At 43.5% G+C, this 22,637-nt stretch overlaps 1 protein-coding gene across 1 annotated transcript in view; it reads right to left on the minus strand.

The window, feature by feature from the left end:
* The window catches only part of SLC7A11 (solute carrier family 7 member 11), a 366,962-nt gene that overhangs the window by 228,037 nt on the left and 116,288 nt on the right, over window positions 1-22,637 (minus strand). Inside the window, exons 5-6 of the mRNA XM_073572101.1 lie at window positions 10,594-10,693; window positions 635-679 (exon numbers count right to left, since the gene is read on the minus strand). Coding sequence (XP_073428202.1) covers window positions 635-679; window positions 10,594-10,693 — 145 coding nt within the window. The remainder of the gene's footprint in view (window positions 1-634; window positions 680-10,593; window positions 10,694-22,637) is intronic.

Here is a 22,637-nt window from a genome sequence, read left to right on the forward strand (position 1 = left end):
CAAGTTCAAAATGTTTATATACAGTGTGAACAAACACTTAGAACTACGGAAAGAACTTTTTGAACACCAGTCTTGATGAAAGAAGCTACATAGCAAGATGAGCCAAATGTATTAAGAGGCATGCATCTCCTAATAAATTTGGTTAGGTCTTTTAGCTGCCACACATCACATCAGAGACCAGAGTACATCTCTGCTCTAAGTTATGCCATCTCTGTAGATTAATTATAATAAATTTGCCAGCAGCACTCAGCCTTGGCCCATCTGCTATCTATTTTGTATTGGGGGAGGTTTTAGGAGAGGGTATCTTAGAATTTCTCTGGCTGGATGAGAACCCTAGCTGACTGCAATATAGGTCAATAGGTTCAGAGGGTGGTCACTTAGATCCATTCACTGGATCTGACAAAGCTTCATGGCTTCTGTTGCAGATAGCATTTCAGTATTTTTAACTAATAGCATTAATCTAAAAATAAAACCAGTATTAGCTTTGGTTCATATTAGACACTAAAATCTGACACTTTGGCCAAAAATGTCACACAAATTGAGACATTCAATAAAACTAAACCAGAGAGAACGCTAAGCTTTACAAATACAGTTAATCCAATTGAAAGTATATAATATTTGTAATCTCACTTACTTTTCAGGATTTTCTACTTCCTCGGTAACAAAATTGAGGTAAAACCTAAAAATATAAAACATTGGTAAATGTTGTTATGAGGATAAGTATCAAAGATTAAATAATAAGATTTGACAGACAAACTATAAATTGTCATCACTTTGGTCACATAAAATATAAGTGAGTGCAGAAGTAAATTACAATGTGATTCAGCAATAGATTGTACGGTCCGAATAGGGCTCTCATAGAAAAGTGAATTTTCACTAGATTCACTGTAGTCATGCCGACTACAAGGTGTTAGAAAAGGTCCATTGATTCTGAAAAAACTCAAAGTGACCTTGATTGAAATGATTATTCCATATTTTGGGGAAGATGGGTGACTGAAAAAATGGCAATTATCTTTATGACATTTAACTTATTGGTAATATAGTGTAATATTTTCATACATCGTACTTTAATGGATGTGGCGAGAGCAAGTAAGTATTTTTTGTTATTTTTCATTTCATTTTTTTAAAAAGGAGTGTGATTTAAGCTTTAAATATTTTTCTTATTTTTTCTTCTTGAAACCTTTAAATAATTTTTTAGTCCCTTTATGGAACCTGAGATAATTTGATTGCTTGTATCATGTACCATTATTTGGCAGTATTGCCATATACAGTTGAAATGACAACTTCCTATGAAGCTCGGCCTAAATCTGGGGGTAATGGGAGTGCCAAGATGGCAGCGATGGCAGTCTTCAGTAGGCCTTTGGCTGCTATGGCAATACATTGGCACACTACAATTCAGTTGTGTGGTGTAATGATTATGTCACACAATTGTGTCAATGAAATGCTGTCCGAGATTGACATCGGCATTTAAGTGGATGCACGTTACCGATTGACGTTGCCGCCTGTATAGGAAAGCCAGCATCTGCTCTTTATTGGATGGCCTTGATTCCTGAGCTAGCTCCATACACCCAAAACACACAGGCTAAATATCAATTGTCACATGTAAAATGTGGTCAATAAATTCCCATCTATATGCTAACTTTATCCCGTCATTCTGATCCCTTGACATACATATCATTTTAAGTAATGCAACGATACCAACATTCACTGTGCCACATCATTATAGTACAGAATGGTGGGCCACCAATGTGGTTTGATTTTGGACATTAAGGATGCATGTACAGTGGAGAAAAGAGTATTTAGTCAGCCTCCAATTGTCCACGTTCTCTTACTTAAAAAGATGAGAGAGGCCTGTAATTGACATCATAAGTAGACCACAACTATGAGACTCAAAATGAGAAAACAAATCCAGAAAATCACCTTGTCTGATTTGGCAAGATTTATTTTGCAAATCATGGTGGAAAATAAGTATTTGGTCACCTAAAAATATGCAAGATTTCTGCCTCTCACAGGCCTGTAACTTCTTCTTTTAAAGGCTCCTCTGTCCTCCACCCTTTAGTAATGGCACCTGTTTGAATTTGTTATCAGTATAAAAGACACCTGTCCACAACCTCAGTCAAACTCCAAACTACAATATGGTGAAGACCAAAGAACTGTCGAAGGACACCAGAAGCAAAATTAAAGCCCTGCACCAGGCTGGGAAGACTGAATCTGCAAAAGGCAAGCAGCTTGGTGTTATGAAATTAACTGTGGGAGCAATAATAAGAAAATGGAAGACATACAAGACCACTGAAGTGGGGTTCCACGCAAGATCTCACCCCGTGGGGTCAAAATGATCACAAGAACGGTGAGCATAAATCCCAGAACCACACGGGGGGACCTAGTGAATGACCTGTATAGAGCTGGGACCACCTTAACAAAGGCTACCATCAGTAACACACTACTCCGTTAGGGACTCAGTTTCCGCAGTGCCAGACGTGTCCCCCTGCTTAAGCCAGTATATATCTGGGCCCATCTAAAGTTTGCTAGAGAGCATTTGGATTATCCAGAAGAGTATTGGGAGAATGTCATATGGTCTGATGAAACCAAAGTATAACTGTTTGGTAGAAACAAAACTTGTCATGTTTAAATGAGACAGAATGCTGAGTTGCATACAAAGAACACCATACCTACTGTGAAGCATGGTGGTGGCAACATGATATGTTGGGGCTGTTCTGTTTCTCTGCAAAGGGATCAGGGAGACTGATCAATGTACATGAAAGAATGAATAGGGCAAACCTACTTCCATCAGCAAGGGTATTGAAGATGAAACGTACATAGGTCTTTCAGTATGATAGTGATCCCATGCATACAGCCAGGGCAACAAAAGTGTGGCTTTGTAAGAAGCATATGAAGGTCCTAGAGTGGCCTAGCCAGTCTCCAGATCTCAACCCCATAGAAAAACCTTTGGAGGGATTTGAAAGTCTGTGTTGCCGAGCGACAGGCCCAAAACATCACGGCTCAAGAGGAGATCTGCATGGAGGAATGGGTCAACATACCACGAACAGTGTGTGCCAACCTTGTGAAGACTTACAGAAAATGTTTGACCTCTGTCATTGCCAACAAAGGTTATATAGCAAAAAATTGAGATGATCTTTTGTTAATGACTAAATACTAATTTTCCACCATAATTTGACAAATAAATCTTGCCAAATCAGAAAAGGTGATTTTCTGGATTTGTTTTCTCATTTTGACTCGCATAGTTGTGGTCTACCTGTGATGTCAATTACAGACCTCTCTCATCTTTTTAAGTGGGAGAACTTGCACAATTAGTGGTTGACTAAATACCTTTTTCCCCACTGTACAGTAGATGTCATTTTTACCATTAAATATGTTTGTAATTTGTGCTTTAAATATGGAAAGCATTTGTAGATTCAAGAAGAAAATAGTTGTCAATTTAAAAATGGACAATTGGCAGTCAAGCCTCTGTCAGATGCTGATGCAGTTTGGCATTTATTAACTTCCTTGGCTGTGGTTTACTCTTCTCAGTCTTTTACTTTTAATTAATTTCTTGTCCTTAGTGATATTTGGTTCGGTATTTGCTTTTATTCTATGTATGCTCTTATTTTTCATTTCATTTTCCTTTAGGCCTGTACAATAGTGTATCAGTACAATATCCATTCCATTATCAGCAGCTAAAACCACTGGTCTTTACTTTCACAAAGCTCCTACTAATTTCAAATCATTGATGACTCAGTCTAAAACAAATGCCAGCATTATCTAAGTTCAGACATGCCTGCAGAAATTACAAGGTCAGAAGATTTCTTAAGCCATTTCTGGAAATACTTCTGAATAAGAGAAACCGCACATTGTTATAGAATTTGTGCTAGTCTGATGTCTCCCCTAAATCTAATGGAAATGGGATTTCTTATTTTATTCTCTGTAAAATGTAGCAGGTTGTAGAAGCTTTGATGGAAATTAATTTTATGCAAATTGGTATTTTAATAGGAGTCAGATTCAATTTCAGTCCATTTCCCTGGCACCATTTTGCTGCCCACAAAGCTATTATAGCACAGTCTGACTAGTAATTAATCTATTGTTTCAGCATTGTTTATAGAACTTTTCTATGAGGAAAAATAGCCTTCATGAAGGAAATAGACCTTCATGAGGGTCAGATCACCTAGAATGGATATGAAGAAGTTGAGTAAATTTGTAAATACACTGCATCGATTATATTACGGATTCCTGAGTTACAACCTGACTTATGCTCCCAATTTTAGCAGGCTTCAGAGCTGAAATCTCCCCAAATTCCTGGTTTAATCTCTATACAGCAATTGCTTTGATTCAGGTAACCTTCCTCTTTACACCAGGCTCTCTACTGTATTTTGCTTTTGGAAAATCTACATATCTATAAGCACAAAATATCATTACAATATCATTAAGACACACTCCATTACTAGTTACGGGCCATTTTGCTGGATTTGCACAAAGCAAATCACAAGTAAATTTTGATTCAGCCTTCAAATTTTATGTAAAATATGAAGCTACATTTACTCATTCGCTCATCTCTTGTGTGGCCACCTATTTCGTTTGTGGTGTAGAACTGTTGTTATTTTTTTCTCTAGGTCAGTGGTCCCCAACCTTTCTTACCTTGTCAGTCACATTCAGTTTTGAGATATGGTCACAACCATATCCAGTGCGCCCACCCTTCCCCACCATAGTGTCACATAGAGCCCTTATTACCAATATATTGACAGCCAAAGCTTCCTTACAGAAGGCCCTTTGTGCTACTCTCCCTTATAGGTAGTATACTTCCATCCAGGGGTTCCAACTTTACCCCCATTTGGAACTCTTGCATGAATCACCTCTGCCACACTTCTGCATCCAGCTTCATCACCCCTGTAACTAATAGCATCAGCCTATCTCCAGCTTACCATATTTATATCTTCCCCTCACTTCCACCATCGTGTCAATGTAAGCACATCCAGAAGTGCTCTACTGTTCAGTGCAACTCAAAAAAGTCACCATCTTGAGACCTTCTCCTTATAGCTGCTTGCTACACCTTGTGCTAATGCACCAAGTTGGCAGACAGTGGTGAGCCAAATATCACAGGCCCATGAGACATATGTAGATCCAGAGCGACTGGTTGAAGACAGCTGCTCTAGGTCATGCTGTATGACAACAGTCAACATCAGGACTAAGCTATCCACCTTTTCAGTTTCTATAACCCACGTGTCCTGAAATGTTTTATATTACAGTTTATAAACTATTCCAGACATCAGTCAGCAATACATCGGAACGGCTCTTTGAAAAATTCAGACACCCTCCAGTCGTCTCTCTTTTTCTCTAGTTAGATGATAATTACATGCTGTGATATAGTAAAAAGCAGCTATTTTGTGACAAATTTAATACGATTTTATACTTCTACCTACTCTCATTATTTTTCTAACATGTGTTAACCTTGTGTTGCCTGTGAATGTGGCATCAAATCTATCACATTTGAAAACAAATTTGTTACATTTTGCTATGTTATTAAGAAACGGTGTGTTAAGCATCTGACAGATTACATTATACGACTGCAGACAGCTTGATAGCTGGTTCCAACCATCAGTTCACTTGATTTAAAGAGTATGCAGCAAGAATAAAGAGAAGAATGTAAGATGATTTGCATTATAAATAGCACCGAAAAATTTGGCAATTTAATTTGGTATCTAGCTTTGGAAGTTCCAAGTCGTATTTGTATCTCGTGTTTCTAAACTTTTCTTAATCATGTGACTTTGTCATATTTTGCATGAAAAATATTTTTCATTCAACTTTATTTTTCATTATAACATCATCTTTTCAGATATCATCAATGTTTATCAATTGAGAGTGCAAAAGTTGATTTCATTCACCGAACTGCAATGGGTGTGACTGAAAATCTGAAGTCACAGATACAAGTGAGTATACTTTCCACCCAATAATTTTGAGGTCAGATGAGCATTTAAAAAAATCAGAGCTTAATCAAGAATACTTGCATGATTCTCATCCATATTGCCATATGTGTGTCCATTTTTTAAGACATCCGTATTATATCTGTTAGGGCTAGCGGAACGCACAAGTAATAAAAGATGATGTTAAGGTGCGTTCGCAGCCTGGGGTCCACCATGCAGAGATGTAACCTGCTGCTTGGTAATGGCGGACGCTATATGGCAATATAACTGGACACAGGCAAGTTAGCGTCACCCGGTGTGTACAGAGGCGGATTCTGTTAATGCATAGAACCGCGGAATATAAACGCCGTAGCCTGTTAACACTCACAGAGCTCGGCAAACTAAAGATATAGCGTGCAATTGTGCACAGTACCGCACTGGCGGAAACCACTAACCACCCTGACTTGGGCTAGGAAAGCGCAAGACTTGCACATGGCGCCGTTCTGGCGGTTGCTGCTACTTGATGAAGTACGATAGTGTCTTGTACCGAATGGCACTAACTGGTGCTAAGTATGTGCTGATAACTGGGAGCACGGTGGTGCATAAGCAATGCCACTAGTAGGCGCTGACTCTAACTCCAATTCCCTAAACCCAAACACAACCAGAGGGAGAGGATCATAATGAGTCCGTCACAAACACATGCATCCATCCGCACACACACAAAGGTACAAAATACTGTCTATACTAGCGCATGGCCGAGCAGCCATGCGAAAATTTTATAGCAGCGTCCTTCCGGGACCTTCCCTGCGAGCCAATCGGGGAAGCAATAGGACCTGAGCATGTGACTCGAGAATTGCAATATCCCATAACTAAAATTAATCAGTGTTCTGATAGAGTGGCTGCCCTTAGCCAGGTCAAAGGCTAAAGGAGAGCTCAGATGGAGATAGTGTAGGAGCTGAGTAGAGATGAGCAAAAAGATTTGCACTATCCTGGCATGGCATCCACATTGATTTTTCATGGCTCTTGGACCAAGCCAGTGTGAATTTCCTCAGTCAGTAATCAATGAAGCCATGGTATAATGCCTGGTATGATGTAGTGGGGGTCTAGTAGTTCCAAGAGGCTCTTAAGATGCTGGCTTTCCACTGCTGGCCCAGGAAGTTTGCACTCAAATGGTTTATCTTCCAGTACTGAAGTGGATGCGAGACTAAGATAGTGCAAATCTTTATGCTCATTTCTGGTGCTGAGTACTGGACACATCTGCTGGTGACTGCGCTAGTCAAGCACTGTATCGAAAATCCAAGTCAGTATTGAACACATTTCCTGTGGGTAGGAAGTAAGAGACTTTATTGGGTTAATTTACATATCACTGTTACAATCTACTCCGAATTACAGTCTCTAGCTTAGTGTAGAGCTAATTTATCAATTTTACTGTTCATTATTAGAAATTCAAAAAGATGTTGGTAAATCAGGCAGGACAGTGGCACTGTGTTTAGCAATGCTGCTTTGCAGCACCTGGGTTCTTGGCTCAAATCCCACCAAGGCAGTGGCGTAGCGTGGGTGGGGCGTGGGGGCGGTCCGCCCCAGGCGGCACATGTGTGGGGGCGGCGGGGCAGCAGCAGCAATTTCTCTCTTTGGGAGAAGCACGGAGGCAGTGAGGCACAGTGCAGTGCAGCGGCGGGCAGGGGGCAATCACAGCAGCTCCGCTGCCTGCAAGCGGGAATAGCAGGAGCAGAGCTGCAAGGTTCCGTCCTGCTTCCTGCCCGGAGGCCGCGCTTCCTGTTTGACACAGAAGCGCCGCTGAATGATGTCATCATTCAGCGGCCGCTGCTGTGTGAGCGAGGAAGTGCGAGCGATGCTGCGGACAGGTGAGAGGAGAGAGGTGGTGTCTGTGTGTATGTCTGTGTGTGTGTGTGTGTATGTCTGTCTGTGTGTGTGTCTGTATGTGTGTAGGTTAGCCTGGCCCTGGAGGAGATAGGGACATGAGAAGACTGTGATGGGGGAGAGAATGCCATAATGCCTGGGGTGATGGGAGAAGGCCATGAGGGGGTAATGGGAGCAGGCAATGATGGGGGTGATGCAGAGAAGGCAATGATGGGAGTGATGGAGCAGACAATGATGGGGTGATGGAGAAGGCAATGATGGGGAGAAGACAATGATGGGGTGATGGAGCAAGCAATGATGGGAGTGATGGGGAGAAGGCAGTGATGGGGTGATGTAGAAGACAATGATGGGGAGAAGACAATGATGGGATGATGGAGCAAGCAATGATGGGAGTGATGGGGGTGAAGGCAGTGATGGGGTGAAGGAGAAGGCAATGATGGGAGTGATGGAGCAGGCAATGATGGGAGTGATGGGGGTGAAGGCAGTGATGGGGTGAAGGAGAAGGCAATGATGGGAGTGATGGAGCAAGCAATGATGGGAGTGATGGGGTGAAGGCAGTGATGGGGTGAAGGACAAGGCAATGATGGGAGTGATGGAGCAAGCAATGATGGGAGTGATGGGGTGAAGGCAGTGATGGGGTGAAGGAGAAGGCAATGATGGGAGTGATGGAGCAAGCAATGATGGGAGTCATGGGGAGAAGGCAGTGATGGGGTGATGGGGAGAAGGCAGTGATGGGGTGAAGGAGAAGGCAATGATGGGAGTGATGGAGCAGGCAATGATGGGGTGATGGAGCAGACAATGATGGGAGTGATGGGGTGATGGAGCAGGCAATGATGGGAGTCATGGGGAGAAGGCAGTGATGGGGTGATGGAGCAGGCAATGATGGGAGTGATGGGGAGAAGACAGTGATAGGGTGAAGGAGAAGGCAGTGATGGGGTGAAGGAGAAGGCAATGATGGGAGTGATGGAGCAGGCAATGATGGGGGTGATGGAGCAGACAATGATGGGAGTGATGGGGTGATGGAGCAGGCAATGATGGGAGTCATGGGGAGAAGGCAGTGATGGGGTGATGGAGCAGGCAATGATGGGAGTGATGGGGAGAAGGCAGTGATAGGGTGAAGGAGAAGGCAATGATGGGGAGAAGGCAAGGGTGGGGGTGATGGGGAGAAGGCAATGATGGGGTGATGGAGAGGGCAATGATGGGGTGGTGGGGGAAAAATAAATGATGATGGGGTGGTGGGGGAGAATGCAATGACGGTGGTGGTGGAAAGGGCAATAAATGGGGGTGGTGGAGGAGGAGGAAATGATAGAGGTGGTGGTGGAATGGGCAATGATGGGAGTGGTGTGGGAGAAAGCAAAGATAGTGGTGGGGGAGAAGAAAATGATGGAGGTGGTGAAGAGGGCAATGATGGGGTGGAGGAGAGGACAATAATGGGATGTGAGGGGAGGAGGACAATGAGGGGTGTGGGGGATTGGGATGGGAGGAAGGGGGACTTATAATGGCCTTAGGAACAGGGGGAGGTGGAGGAAGACATTATCGTTTATTATGTCTAACACAGTCCCTTAGTATATAGTGTACTCACTATGTCTAACACAGTCCCTTAGTATATAGTGTACGCACTAATTCTGTATAACACCATCCTTAGTTACATAGTTTCCTCTTTTATTATGTATAACACCATCCCTTATTACGTACCATCCTCTCTAGTTATATATGATGCCGTCGCTTATTATATAGCTTCCTCTGCTGTTATGTATGGTGCTGTCTCTTACATAGTGTATTCTTGTTAATTTTGTTATTTACAGTGCCCTCTTTTATTACATAGTCCCCTCTCTTTTTAGATATAAAATGACTGCTGATCGAGGAGCCGGTGACCAAACTACCAGTCCATCAGCTCCTCCATTAGAAAGGAAGCTTTCCCATGCTCCATCAGCCTTCATTGCATTATACAGCTAACAAGACAGGACGGTATGTAATAAAAAACAGGGCTCTATATAATCCAATATGTAAGGTCTGTCACATTATTAAAAATTATTATTAAAAAAGCCATTAGGTCTTCATCCAGCATCATCAAGCTAATACATACATATATATATAGAGAACTGCAAGAAGATGAAAGTCTAGAAATAATAACAGCAGAGTTAGTAGCAGACTAAAAATTAAATCTTTGAGTGTAGTGTGGGCTCTTCGGATGCTTCCGGATTATCAACGACCAAAGGGGCGGCACATTTTTCGACCGCCCCGGGCGCCACAAACAGTTGCTATGCCACTGCACTAAGGACAACATCTGCAAGGAGTTTGCTTGTGTTTCCAGGGGTTTCCTTGCACTCTCCAAAGATATACTGATGGGGAAAGCGATGATATTGTCTATAAAGTACTAAGCAACATGTTGGTGCTGTATAAGCTAATAACTAAGTAAATAGGCCACATTCACAAGGTTATACTTGAACTGACTGAATCATAAAACAAACAGTCACTTTTTACTAATTTCTGTGACCAACTTTACATTTCCCACCATCATGCTACTGTATAGTTCTTTGCGTACAGCCTAATTACCAGTATACAAATTATCAGAACAGACTGACAGTGAAACAGCAAATTATGCTCCGAGATGAAGCATCTTTACAAGATAAGAAATGTAATGTATTTACAAAGTTACTCAATTATTCATGTAGATTAATTCTAAATATTAACTGTAAAATAGTGTTTGGAGGTGAATTTATATTTAAATATACCTGTTCAAATAAATAAACCTGGGGTATTTGTATTCATTCATTAGATGAGTAATTATTGTCACTTTTTGCCATTTCAACCTACTTACCAGCCAGCGTATGCATACATTCCAGAATAAAACGCCAAGGGTAACCCCATAACACTGACATCTTTCCCAACAAAGGCGTCCTTGAAGTTCTGTGTCTCCCCTGAAATTGACATGAAATAATTCAGTGTGTCACTCAATACAGTTTACATAGAATTATTCACTGCATGGGTCAGTCGTGAACATGTAGCTGTCAAACACCATGTAGATAAGCGCCCATCTCTTGACATTCCCCATAGCCATTTTTACTTAAACAGCAGAAATCCAAGCAGAAATAAATGTACCTTTGAGGCATGTCAATAAAAATATGCCAAACACAAGTATAATTAGAAATCATAATTGATCTATTTGTCTGGCACATGAATGCTGTCAGAAATGTCTTGATGGACTTGACATATTTTCTTCCAGCTTCTCTTCTAGTACATGAAAAGTTGTAAGCAGCATCAATAATGCTCATGTCATGACAAGTCATAAATAAATTGATAAAGCAAAATTCAATGGATCTGTCCCTAAGACTACTGTGTTTATAATGAATGCTGAGAAATATTCCCATGTGTGGGCAGGTGACTAACGCTTGGGCAGGTGAACTAAGGAAGAGCTCCGTTAATATAAAAGGCTTGACGTAAACATGTACTTTATAGTCATACATTTCAATACATTGACAAAATGTAATACCGTTGCACAAAAAAAATTGTCAATGTCCAGCTGATTGCTGGGGTGGCCTACTTAAGGAAAAGGATAGTCATGTTAGGATAAACAGGAACATTTTCCTTAATGGATCATCTATCATGTAACAGAGCCATGTAAGAGTTTCCACTGGTGGGGGTCAATGAACTTTATCCCTCAGCTTTTCTTAATGGAATCTTTCAACAAAAAGTTACCTATAGTTTATGCAGATTTTTACGTAAAGAATTTTTAGTGATTTTATTTTTTTTCTCATGTTATTATTTATATTACTAGATGGTGGCCCGATTCTAATGCATCGTGTATCCTAGAATATATATGCAGTTTATTTTTGAAGATTTAATAATAATGCACCCCCAATCCTGATATGTATGGTCCTCTCACCCCCAATCCTGATATGTATGGTTCTCTCACTCCCAATCATGATATGCATGCTACCCCTCAACCCCCTATCCTGGTATGCATGGTCCTCTGACCCCCCAATCCTGGAATGCATGGTCCTCTCACCCCCCAATCCTGGTATGCATGGTCCTCTCACCTCTCTTTCCTGGTATCCATGGTCCTCTTACCCCCCTTTCGGGGTATGCATGCTCCCCTCACCCCCCAATCCTGGTATGCATGGTCCTCTCACCCCCCAATCCTGGTATGCATGGTCCCCTCACCCCCCTATCCTGGTATGCATGGTCCCCTCACCCCCCAATCCTGGTATGCATGGCCCCCTCACCCCCCAATCCTGGTATGCATGGTCCCCTTACCCCCCTTTCCTGATATGCATGGTCCCCTCACCCCCCAATCCTGGTATGCATGGTCCCCTCACCCCCCAATCCTGGTATGCATGGTCCCTCACCCCTCTTTCCTGGTATGCATGGTCCTCCCTCACCCCCCTTTCCATTCAGCCATGATCAAACAGCGTCGCTGCCCTCTGTTCGCGACCAATCAGCAACACGGCCCTGTAGCCGCGACCAATCATTGCCGTGGCCCTGTACAAAAATAATATTAAAAAATAAAAAAGTTATTCTCACCTTCCAAAGGCATCCTGTCTTCTTTCCACGCACCCGGCCTCGCGTTCCCAGTAATGCTTTGCGGCTTAGACCGCTGATGATGTCGATCTTCTTTCTCACTCTCGCGAGAGTGACGTCGGTCTTTTCTCGCGAGAGTGACATCATCAGAGGCCTAAGCCGCAAAGCATTACTGGGAATGCGAGGCCGGGAGCGTGGAAAGAATTCTCTTCTTTACAGATTAAGGCCTGCGCCTGACGGCCGCGACCAATCAGCGGCAGGCGCAGCTTACCATTACAAACAGCTGCGCCTGTCGCTGATTGGTTGCGGCCTGGCGGCCGCGACCAATCAGCAGGCCGTGATTTCGGTTACAGACAGACACGATAAGGCATATATATATATATATATATATATAGATACCTAGCCAATGTCACTAGACTAAATCCACACCTATGATGAGCAGGTGAAAATTTGTGCCATATGGTTTTGACTGAACTGTAAAGGCTGCAGCCAATCAGGGGTCACTAAAAGGCTGCAGCACTCACTTGATAATAATGTTATAAGATTGCCAGGAGACAGAGGACCCAGAATGAAGGAGCGGTGCTGGTCCAGGAGGTAAGTATACTTTCTTCTTATTACATTTAAGAAAAGCCACAACTTTGTGAAAAAAAATCACTGTTGTGATTTGCAGCAAAATTTGCTTAGCAAATGTGGGTAAAACTACATCTACATTCACTGGTATATTATATATATATATATATATATATATATATTCACTCATACAGTGGCGCAGAAAAGTTTGTACACCCCTAATTAAAATTACTGTTATTTTGAATACTTGAGGAAGTTGAAGATGAAATGATCTCTACAAGGCCTAAGGTTGAAGATGATACATTCCTTTGTAGATTAGGAAAAACATATAGTGTCAATTTTTAGATTTTCAAAATTGCATAAAGGAAATTGAGCATAAGCAAATGTCTGTGCACCCTGCATGGTTAGTACATACTAGCACCTCCTTTTTGAAAGTATCACAGCTTGTAAACGCTTTTTGTAGCCAGCCAAGAGTCTTCCAATTCTTGTCTGAGGGATTTTCATCCATTCTTCCTTGGAAAATTCTTACAGTTCTGTGAGATTCCTGGGTCGTCTTACAAGCACTGCTTTTTTGAGGTCTAGCCACAGATTTTCAATGATGATCAGATCAGCTGACTGTGAGGGCCATTGTAAAATCTTCAGCTTGCACCTTTTGATGTAGTCTATTGTGGATTTTGACGTATGTTTAAGATCATTATCCAATTGTAGAAGCCATCCTCTTTTCTACTTCAGCATTTTTTATGTTTGCCTCAAGCATAGTGGAGGAAAAGGAACTGCTCTGTTGACATGATTTTACAAAATGTAAGAGAAATAGTTTCTCCGAGCAGAGAGAGATTGTCGCAAGGCAGAACAGACAGGTAATTAGCAACTACATGCTGTTAAAGGCTTAGCCACATAGAAAAGATCATTTCAAGTCTTGGATCACCCCTTTAAAAAAACATTTCCAGATTACGCTAGTACCCTTTTAAGTCAATTAGATTTCAGGGATAGCATTTGACCCAATTTGGAAGCAGAAGTGATTGTGACTCAATTTAACCTGATTTGGTGCAATTGAAAGTGACGACAGGTGCACTTAATCATTTCAGACTGATTTTCCTCTAGTTTTACACTTTGCTAGAGTCCTTGTCACTAGTGGTAGCAGAAGGTGATACCTGCAGCCCATACAGATTTCACAAGTAATTGGGCTCCTCCAAGATGGCACTTCCATAAGTGCTATTGCAAGAAAGTTTGCTGTATCTCCCAACACAGTCTTTTAAATATAGAGCAGATGCCAAGTTGGGAGCTGCAATAAGAGGTAAAGACAGGGCCACAGGAGGGCCTCAGCAGGGCTAGAATTTGCTTTTACTGTATATGTATAGGGGTCAGGGCTTAGCCCCTTTAAATGTTGATGCTACTATTTACATGTATATAATTGCTATATATTGCATTGTGTCGTAGTTTCGTAGCTTTGTACTATATGTAAGCTAGTGACAGTGCAGTTAGGTAAAGGGCCACTAGATGAGGGCACTGAGTACATTGCATGGAAGGATTTAGTTGTAGGATACTTAGAGGTTAATTCTAGGATGGGTAGCTGGGGAATAAGTGAGTGAGACTTCCAGGATATAATCAGTCGGGGGCAAACCCCTGAGCTCAGTATATGCAGCAATGTAGTGACGAAGTTACCAAAGAAATTTGGGTACAGAAGAAGTTTGGGTACAGAAGTAGAGTGGGCCACCATGAAAGTGCGCAGGCAGGATAACCGTAAGGGGGTGGACAACCCAGTAGATAATATTTTTGTGTCTGGGTTGAAGTCAGTTCCAGGGAGATAAATACAAGTGGCATTTTCACTGAGCTCCTCGTCCCGTTATATCTTTGTGGCCTATTCCTGCGAAGCAGAAGTAGTTAGGGAAAGATGAAGAAAAAGCATTGCTGGTACTGTGACAAGTGTGCTGGAAGTGTTATGGATGTGCTGTGTCCTGAAGAGAATAAATCCGTTATAATTAAAGTTGCTTTGGACTCTGCCTCCTGTCTTTTGAGTGAAAGGAAGAACGGGGGACACAGCAGGGAAGAAGCAGCTGACAACACAGTGAGTATGGATTGTGCTGACATGACTACAACCCTGTTGCTTTTTTACATACTGTATATGTGAGAGAAATAACAAAAATAGCACTGCTAGAGCCCTACAAAACAACTTCTGGTGGGTTAATGCTGTGCAGGTTACTGACCAAACTTATGGAAAAAGATTCCATGAGCTGGGCATGGGAGTCCAACATTCTGTAGTGGAATGTGATCTCGCAGACAAACATCATCCAGCGCAATTGGATTTTGCCAGAGAACATCAGATTAGCAGGTCCACGCATGATGACTTGTTCTCTTCATAGATGAGAGCGCTGTCACTCTGAGTATTTGTGACAGATGTGAAATAGTATGGAGCTGCTGAGACAGAGTTTGTGGGTGGGTTAATGATGGTCAAGGTAGGCATATCCTTGGAAGTTTGGAGAAACCTCTATGCTATAGCCAACAATACCTTGACTGCTGTTTGATACCATGATTAAATCCTCAGAGCCATTGTTTGGTTCCTCCTGCAGCAGGACAATTACTGGCCTCAGGTGCCATTGACTCCTGTTCCCCAGATCTGAATCCAATTGAGAACCTCTGGGACATTATGTATTAGTGAATCTGGTGCCACAAAGTATCACCAACAGACTGTCCAAAAGCTCACTGATGCCCTCATCCAGGTTTATGAGCATAACTTCCGACACCATCTACTGTCTCTTCAGGAAGAGGTCTAGACATTGATGGGACTGCATATAGGCACATTCCTTCTCTCCACACTAATAAGACACATTTTGAATTGCTGTGGTGAAGATAATGCAAATTAGAAACACCTGTGAATCTAGTTTTTTACTTAGATATTTGGAGTGATTTAAAATCCAGAATTTATTAGTGGATACTAGAGTTGAGCGAAACGGGTCGAAAAATTTCAAAAGTCGCCGACTTTTGGCAAAGTCGGGTTTCATGAAACGAAACCCGACCCTAGGATGAGGTCGGCGACTTACGCGCCAAAGTCGCTTTTCAAAAGTTTGTTTTGTGCTCTTTTTCAGCCAATCAGGATCCACGGACACTGTGGGCAACGTGATGACATAGGCAGGGGTCACCTCCATCTTTCAGAAGGGCATGCAAGTGATTGGCTTGCTTTGGTGGGCGTCACAGGGGGTATAAAAGGGCGTGCACGCCGACCGCCATCTTACTTCTGCCGATCTCAGTATAGGGAGAGGTTGCTGCTGATTCTGTAGGGAGAGCGTTAGGCAGGGAAGAAGACAAAAAAACTGCTTCTGCTGCTAGCGATTTGGCCTGCACAACACACCAGTCACTGTGTGTGCAGTGCAAGGGGAGGCTATATAGTGGTGTATCAGTGGTGTTGGTTGTTGGGCTGCCTTCTAAGGCTTCCTGACATTCCTGCATTGCTGTTTACCCACTGCTCCGCAAACTGCTTTTTTAAAAGCAATCCCAATTTTTTTTTTTGTCCTGAGAAGAAAAAAAAACTGCTTCTGCTGCTAGCAATTTGGCCTGCACAACACACCAGTCACTGTGTGTGCAGTGCAAGGGGAGGCTATATTGTGGTGTATCAGTGGTGTTGGTTGTTGGGCTGCCTTTTAAGGCTTCCTGACAGGCTGGCATTGCTGTTTACCCACTGCTCCGCAAACTGCTTTTTTAAAAGCAATCCAATCTCCCTTATCCTCTAGTCCCTTTTGTCACAGCTGTGCCATCGAGCCTGTGACATAGCGCTCAGATATCAGTGGGCCTCACACAATCCAAAACTGTCCACAAGTGTCTGCAGAAATTCAAAATCTCCCTTATCCTCTCGTCACTTTTGTCACAGCTGTGCCATCGAGCCTGTCACATAGCGCTCAGATATCAGTGGGCCTCACACAATCCAAAACTGTCCACAAGTGTCTGCAGAAATTCAAAATCTCCCTTATCCTCTCGTCACTTTTGACACAGCTGTGCCATCGAGCCTGTGACATAGCGCTCAGATATCAGTGGGCCTCACACAATCCAAAACTGTCCACAAGTGTCTGCAGAAATTCAAAATCTCCCTTATCCTCTCGTCACTTTTGTCACAGCTGTGCCATCGAGCCTGTGACATAGCGCTCAGATATCAGTGGGCCTCACACAATACAAAACTGTCCACAAGTGTCTGCAGAAATTCAAAATCTCCCTTATCCTCTCGTCACTTTTGTCACAGCTGTGCCATCGAGCCTGTGACATAGCGCTCAGATATCAGTGGGCCTCACACAATACAAAACTGTCCACAAGTGTCTGCAGAAATTCAAAATCTCCCTTATCCTCTCGTCACTTTTGTCACAGCTGTGCCATCGAGCCTGTGACATAGCGCTCAGATATCAGTGGGCCTCACACAATCCAAAACTGTCCACAAGTGTCTGCAGAAATTCAAAATCTCCCTTATCCTCTCGTCACTTTTGTCACAGCTGTGCCATCGAGCCTGTGACATAGCGCTCAGATATCAGTGGGCCTCACACAATACAAAACTGTCCACAAGTGTCTGCAGAAATTCAAAATCTCCCTTATCCTCTCGTCACTTTTGTCACAGCTGTGCCATCGAGCCTGTGACATAGCGCTCAGATATCAGTGGGCCTCACACAATCCAAAACTGTCCACAAGTGTCTGCAGAAATTCAAAATCTCCCTTATCCTCTCATCACTTTTGTCACAGCTGTGCCATCGAGCCTGTCACATAGCGCTCAGATATCAGTGGGCCTCACACAATCCAAAACTGTCCACAAGTGTCTGCAGAAATTCAAAATCTCCCTTATCCTCTCGTCACTTTTGTCACAGCTGTGCCATCGAGCCTGTCACATAGTGCTCAGATATCAGTGGGCCTCACACAATCCAAAACTGTCCACAAGTGTCTGCAGAAATTCAAAATCTCCCTTATCCTCTCGTCACTTTTGTCACAGCTGTGCCATCGAGCCTGTCACATAGCGCTCAGATATCAGTGGGCCTCACACAATCCAAAACTGTCCACAAGTGTCTGCAGAAATTCAAAATCTCCCTTATCCTCTCGTCACTTTTGTCACAGCTGTGCCATCGAGCCTGTGACATAGCACTCAGATATCAGTGGGCCTCACACAATACAAAACTGTCCACAAGTGTCTGCAGAAATTCAAAATCTCCCTTATCCTCTCGTCACTTTTGTCACAGCTGTGCCATCGAGCCTGTGACATAGCGCTCAGATATCAGTGGGCCTCACACAATACAAAACTGTCCACAAGTGTCTGCAGAAATTCAAAATCTCCCTTATCCTCTCGTCACTTTTGTCACAGCTGTGCCATCGAGCCTGTCACATAGCGCTCAGATATCAGTGGGCCTCACACAATCCAAAACTGTCCACAAGTGTCTGCAGAAATTCAAAATCTCCCTTATCCTCTCGTCACTTTTGTCACAGCTGTGCCATCGAGCCTGTCACATAGCGCTCAGATATCAGTGGGCCTCACACAATCCAAAACTGTCCACAAGTGTCTGCAGAAATTCAAAATCTCCCTTATCCTCTCGTCACTTTTGTCACAGCTGTGCCATCGAGCCTGTGACATAGCGCTCAGATATCAGTGGGCCTCACACAATCCAAAACTGTCCACAAGTGTCTGCAGAAATTCAAAATCTCCCTTATCCTCTCGTCACTTTTGTCACAGCTGTGCCATCGAGCCTGTGACATAGCGCTCAGATATCAGTGGGCCTCACACAATCCAAAACTGTCCACAAGTGTCTGCAGAAATTCAAAATCTCCCTTATCCTCTCATCACTTTTGTCACAGCTGTGCCATCGAGCCTGTCACATAGCGCTCAGATATCAGTGGGCCTCACACAATCCAAAACTGTCCACAAGTGTCTGCAGAAATTCAAAATCTCCCTTATCCTCTCGTCACTTTTGTCACAGCTGTGCCATCGAGCCTGTGACATAGCGCTCAGATATCAGTGGGCCTCACACAATACAAAACTGTCCACAAGTGTCTGCAGAAATTAAAAATCTCCCTTATCCTCTCGTCACTTTTGTCACAGCTGTGCCATCGAGCCTGTGACATAGCGCTCAGATATCAGTGGGCCTCACACAATCCAAAACTGTCCACAAGTGTCTGCAGAAATTCAAAATCTCCCTTATCCTCTCATCACTTTTGTCACAGCTGTGCCATCGAGCCTGTCACATAGCGCTCAGATATCAGTGGGCCTCACACAATCCAAAACTGTCCACAAGTGTCTGCAGAAATTCAAAATCTCCCTTATCCTCTCGTCACTTTTGTCACAGCTGTGCCATCGAGCCTGTCACATAGTGCTCAGATATCAGTGGGCCTCACACAATCCAAAACTGTCCACAAGTGTCTGCAGAAATTCAAAATCTCCCTTATCCTCTCGTCACTTTTGTCACAGCTGTGCCATCGAGCCTGTCACATAGCGCTCAGATATCAGTGGGCCTCACACAATCCAAAACTGTCCACAAGTGTCTGCAGAAATTCAAAATCTCCCTTATCCTCTCGTCACTTTTGTCACAGCTGTGCCATCGAGCCTGTGACATAGCGCTCAGATATCAGTGGGCCTCACACAATACAAAACTGTCCACAAGTGTCTGCAGAAATTCAAAATCTCCCTTATCCTCTCGTCACTTTTGTCACAGCTGTGCCATCGAGCCTGTCACATAGCGCTCAGATATCAGTGGGCCTCACACAATCCAAAACTGTCCACAAGTGTCTGCAGAAATTCAAAATCTCCCTTATCCTCTCATCACTTTTGTCACAGCTGTGCCATCGAGCCTGTCACATAGCGCTCAGATATCAGTGGGCCTCACACAATCCAAAACTGTCCACAAGTGTCTGCAGAAATTCAAAATCTCCCTTATCCTCTCGTCACTTTTGTCACAGCTGTGCCATCGAGCCTGTCACATAGTGCTCAGATATCAGTGGGCCTCACACAATCCAAAACTGTCCACAAGTGTCTGCAGAAATTCAAAATCTCCCTTATCCTCTCGTCACTTTTGTCACAGCTGTGCCATCGAGCCTGTCACATAGCGCTCAGATATCAGTGGGCCTCACACAATCCAAAACTGTCCACAAGTGTCTGCAGAAATTCAAAATCTCCCTTATCCTCTCATCACTTTTGTCACAGCTGTGCCATCGAGCCTGTCACATAGCGCTCAGATATCAGTGGGCCTCACACAATCCAAAACTGTCCACAAGTGTCTGCAGAAATTCAAAATCTCCCTTATCCTCTCGTCACTTTTGTCACAGCTGTGCCATCGAGCCTGTCACATAGTGCTCAGATATCAGTGGGCCTCACACAATCCAAAACTGTCCACAAGTGTCTGCAGAAATTCAAAATCTCCCTTATCCTCTCGTCACTTTTGTCACAGCTGTGCCATCGAGCCTGTCACATAGCGCTCAGATATCAGTGGGCCTCACACAATCCAAAACTGTCCACAAGTGTCTGCAGAAATTCAAAATCTCCCTTATCCTCTCGTCACTTTTGTCACAGCTGTGCCATCGAGCCTGTGACATAGCACTCAGATATCAGTGGGCCTCACACAATACAAAACTGTCCACAAGTGTCTGCAGAAATTCAAAATCTCCCTTATCCTCTCGTCACTTTTGTCACAGCTGTGCCATCGAGCCTGTGACATAGCGCTCAGATATCAGTGGGCCTCACACAATACAAAACTGTCCACAAGTGTCTGCAGAAATTCAAAATCTCCCTTATCCTCTCGTCACTTTTGTCACAGCTGTGCCATCGAGCCTGTCACATAGCGCTCAGATATCAGTGGGCCTCACACAATCCAAAACTGTCCACAAGTGTCTGCAGAAATTCAAAATCTCCCTTATCCTCTCGTCACTTTTGTCACAGCTGTGCCATCGAGCCTGTCACATAGCGCTCAGATATCAGTGGGCCTCACACAATCCAAAACTGTCCACAAGTGTCTGCAGAAATTCAAAATCTCCCTTATCCTCTCGTCACTTTTGTCACAGCTGTGCCATCGAGCCTGTGACATAGCGCTCAGATATCAGTGGGCCTCACACAATCCAAAACTGTCCACAAGTGTCTGCAGAAATTCAAAATCTCCCTTATCCTCTCGTCACTTTTGTCACAGCTGTGCCATCGAGCCTGTGACATAGCGCTCAGATATCAGTGGGCCTCACACAATCCAAAACTGTCCACAAGTGTCTGCAGAAATTCAAAATCTCCCTTATCCTCTCGTCACTTTTGTCACAGCTGTGCCATCGAGCCTGTCACATAGCGCTCAGATATCAGTGGGCCTCACACAATCCAAAACTGTCCACAAGTGTTTGCAGAAATTCAAAATCTCCCTTATCCTCTCGTCACTTTTGTCACAGCTGTGCCATCGAGCCTGTGACATAGCGCTCAGATATCAGTGGGCCTCACACAATCCAAAACTGTCCACAAGTGTCTGCAGAAATTCAAAATCTCCCTTATCCTCTCGTCACTTTTGTCACAGCTGTGCCATCGAGCCTGTCACATAGCGCTCAGATATCAGTGGGCCTCACACAATCCAAAACTGTCCACAAGTGTTTGCAGAAATTCAAAATCTCCCTTATCCTCTCGTCACTTTTGTCACAGCTGTGCCATCGAGCCTGTGACATAGCGCTCAGATATCAGTGGGCCTCACACAATCCACAAGTGTCCAGTGTCCAAAAGTGTGCGCAGAGATTCAAAATCTCCATTATCCTCTCGTCACTTTTGTCACAGGCAGCTGTGCCATCGAGCGTGTCACATAGCGCTCAGATATCAGTGGGCCTCACACAATCCACAAGTGTCCAGTGTCCAAAAGTGTGCGCAGAGATTCAAAATCTCCATTATCCTCTCGTCACTTTTGTCACAGCTGTGCCATCGAGCCTGTGACATAGCGCTCAGATATCAATGGGCCTCACACAATCCAAAACTGTCCCCAAGTGTCTGCAGAAATTCAAAATCTCCCTTATCCTCTCGTCACTTTTGTCACAGCTGTGCCATCGAGCCTGTCACATAGCGCTCAGATATCAGTGGGCCTCACACAATCCAAAACTGTCCACAAGTGTCTGCAGAAATTCAAAATCTCCCTTATCCTTTCGTCACTTTTGTCACAGCTGTGCCATCGAGCCTGTGACATAGCGCTCAGATATCAGTGGGCCTCACACAATCCAAAACTGTCCACAAGTGTCTGCAGAAATTCAAAATCTCCCTTATCCTCTCGTCACTTTTGTCACAGCTGTGCCATCGAGCCTGTGACATAGCGCTCAGATATCAGTGGGTCTCACACAATCCAAAACTGTCCACAAGTGTCTGCAGAAATTCAAAATCTCCCTTATCCTCTCGTCACTTTTGTCACAGCTGTGCCATCGAGCCTGTGACATAGCGCTCAGATATCAGTGGGCCTCACACAATCCAAAACTGTCCACAAGTGTCTGCAGAAATTCAAAATCTCCCTTATCCTCTCGTCACTTTTGTCACAGCTGTGCCATCGAGCCTGTGACATAGCGCTCAGATATCAATGGGCCTCACACAATCCAAAACTGTCCACAAGTGTCTGCAGAAATTCAAAATCTCCCTTATCCTCTCGTCACTTTTGTCACAGCTGTGCCATCGAGCCTGTGACATAGCGCTCAGATATTAGTGGGCCTCACACAATCCAAAACTGTCCACAAGTGTCTGCAGAAATTCAAAATCTCCCGTGTCCTATAGACACCTTGTACCTTGTTTTACATTACTATATAGTTTGTTGGATTTTGTCTACA

The sequence above is a fragment of the Dendrobates tinctorius genome, unplaced genomic scaffold (assembly GCF_039654945.1).
Source record: "Dendrobates tinctorius isolate UK_male_01 unplaced genomic scaffold, ASM3965494v1 ptg000030l, whole genome shotgun sequence".
NCBI lineage: Eukaryota > Metazoa > Chordata > Amphibia > Anura > Dendrobatidae > Dendrobates > Dendrobates tinctorius.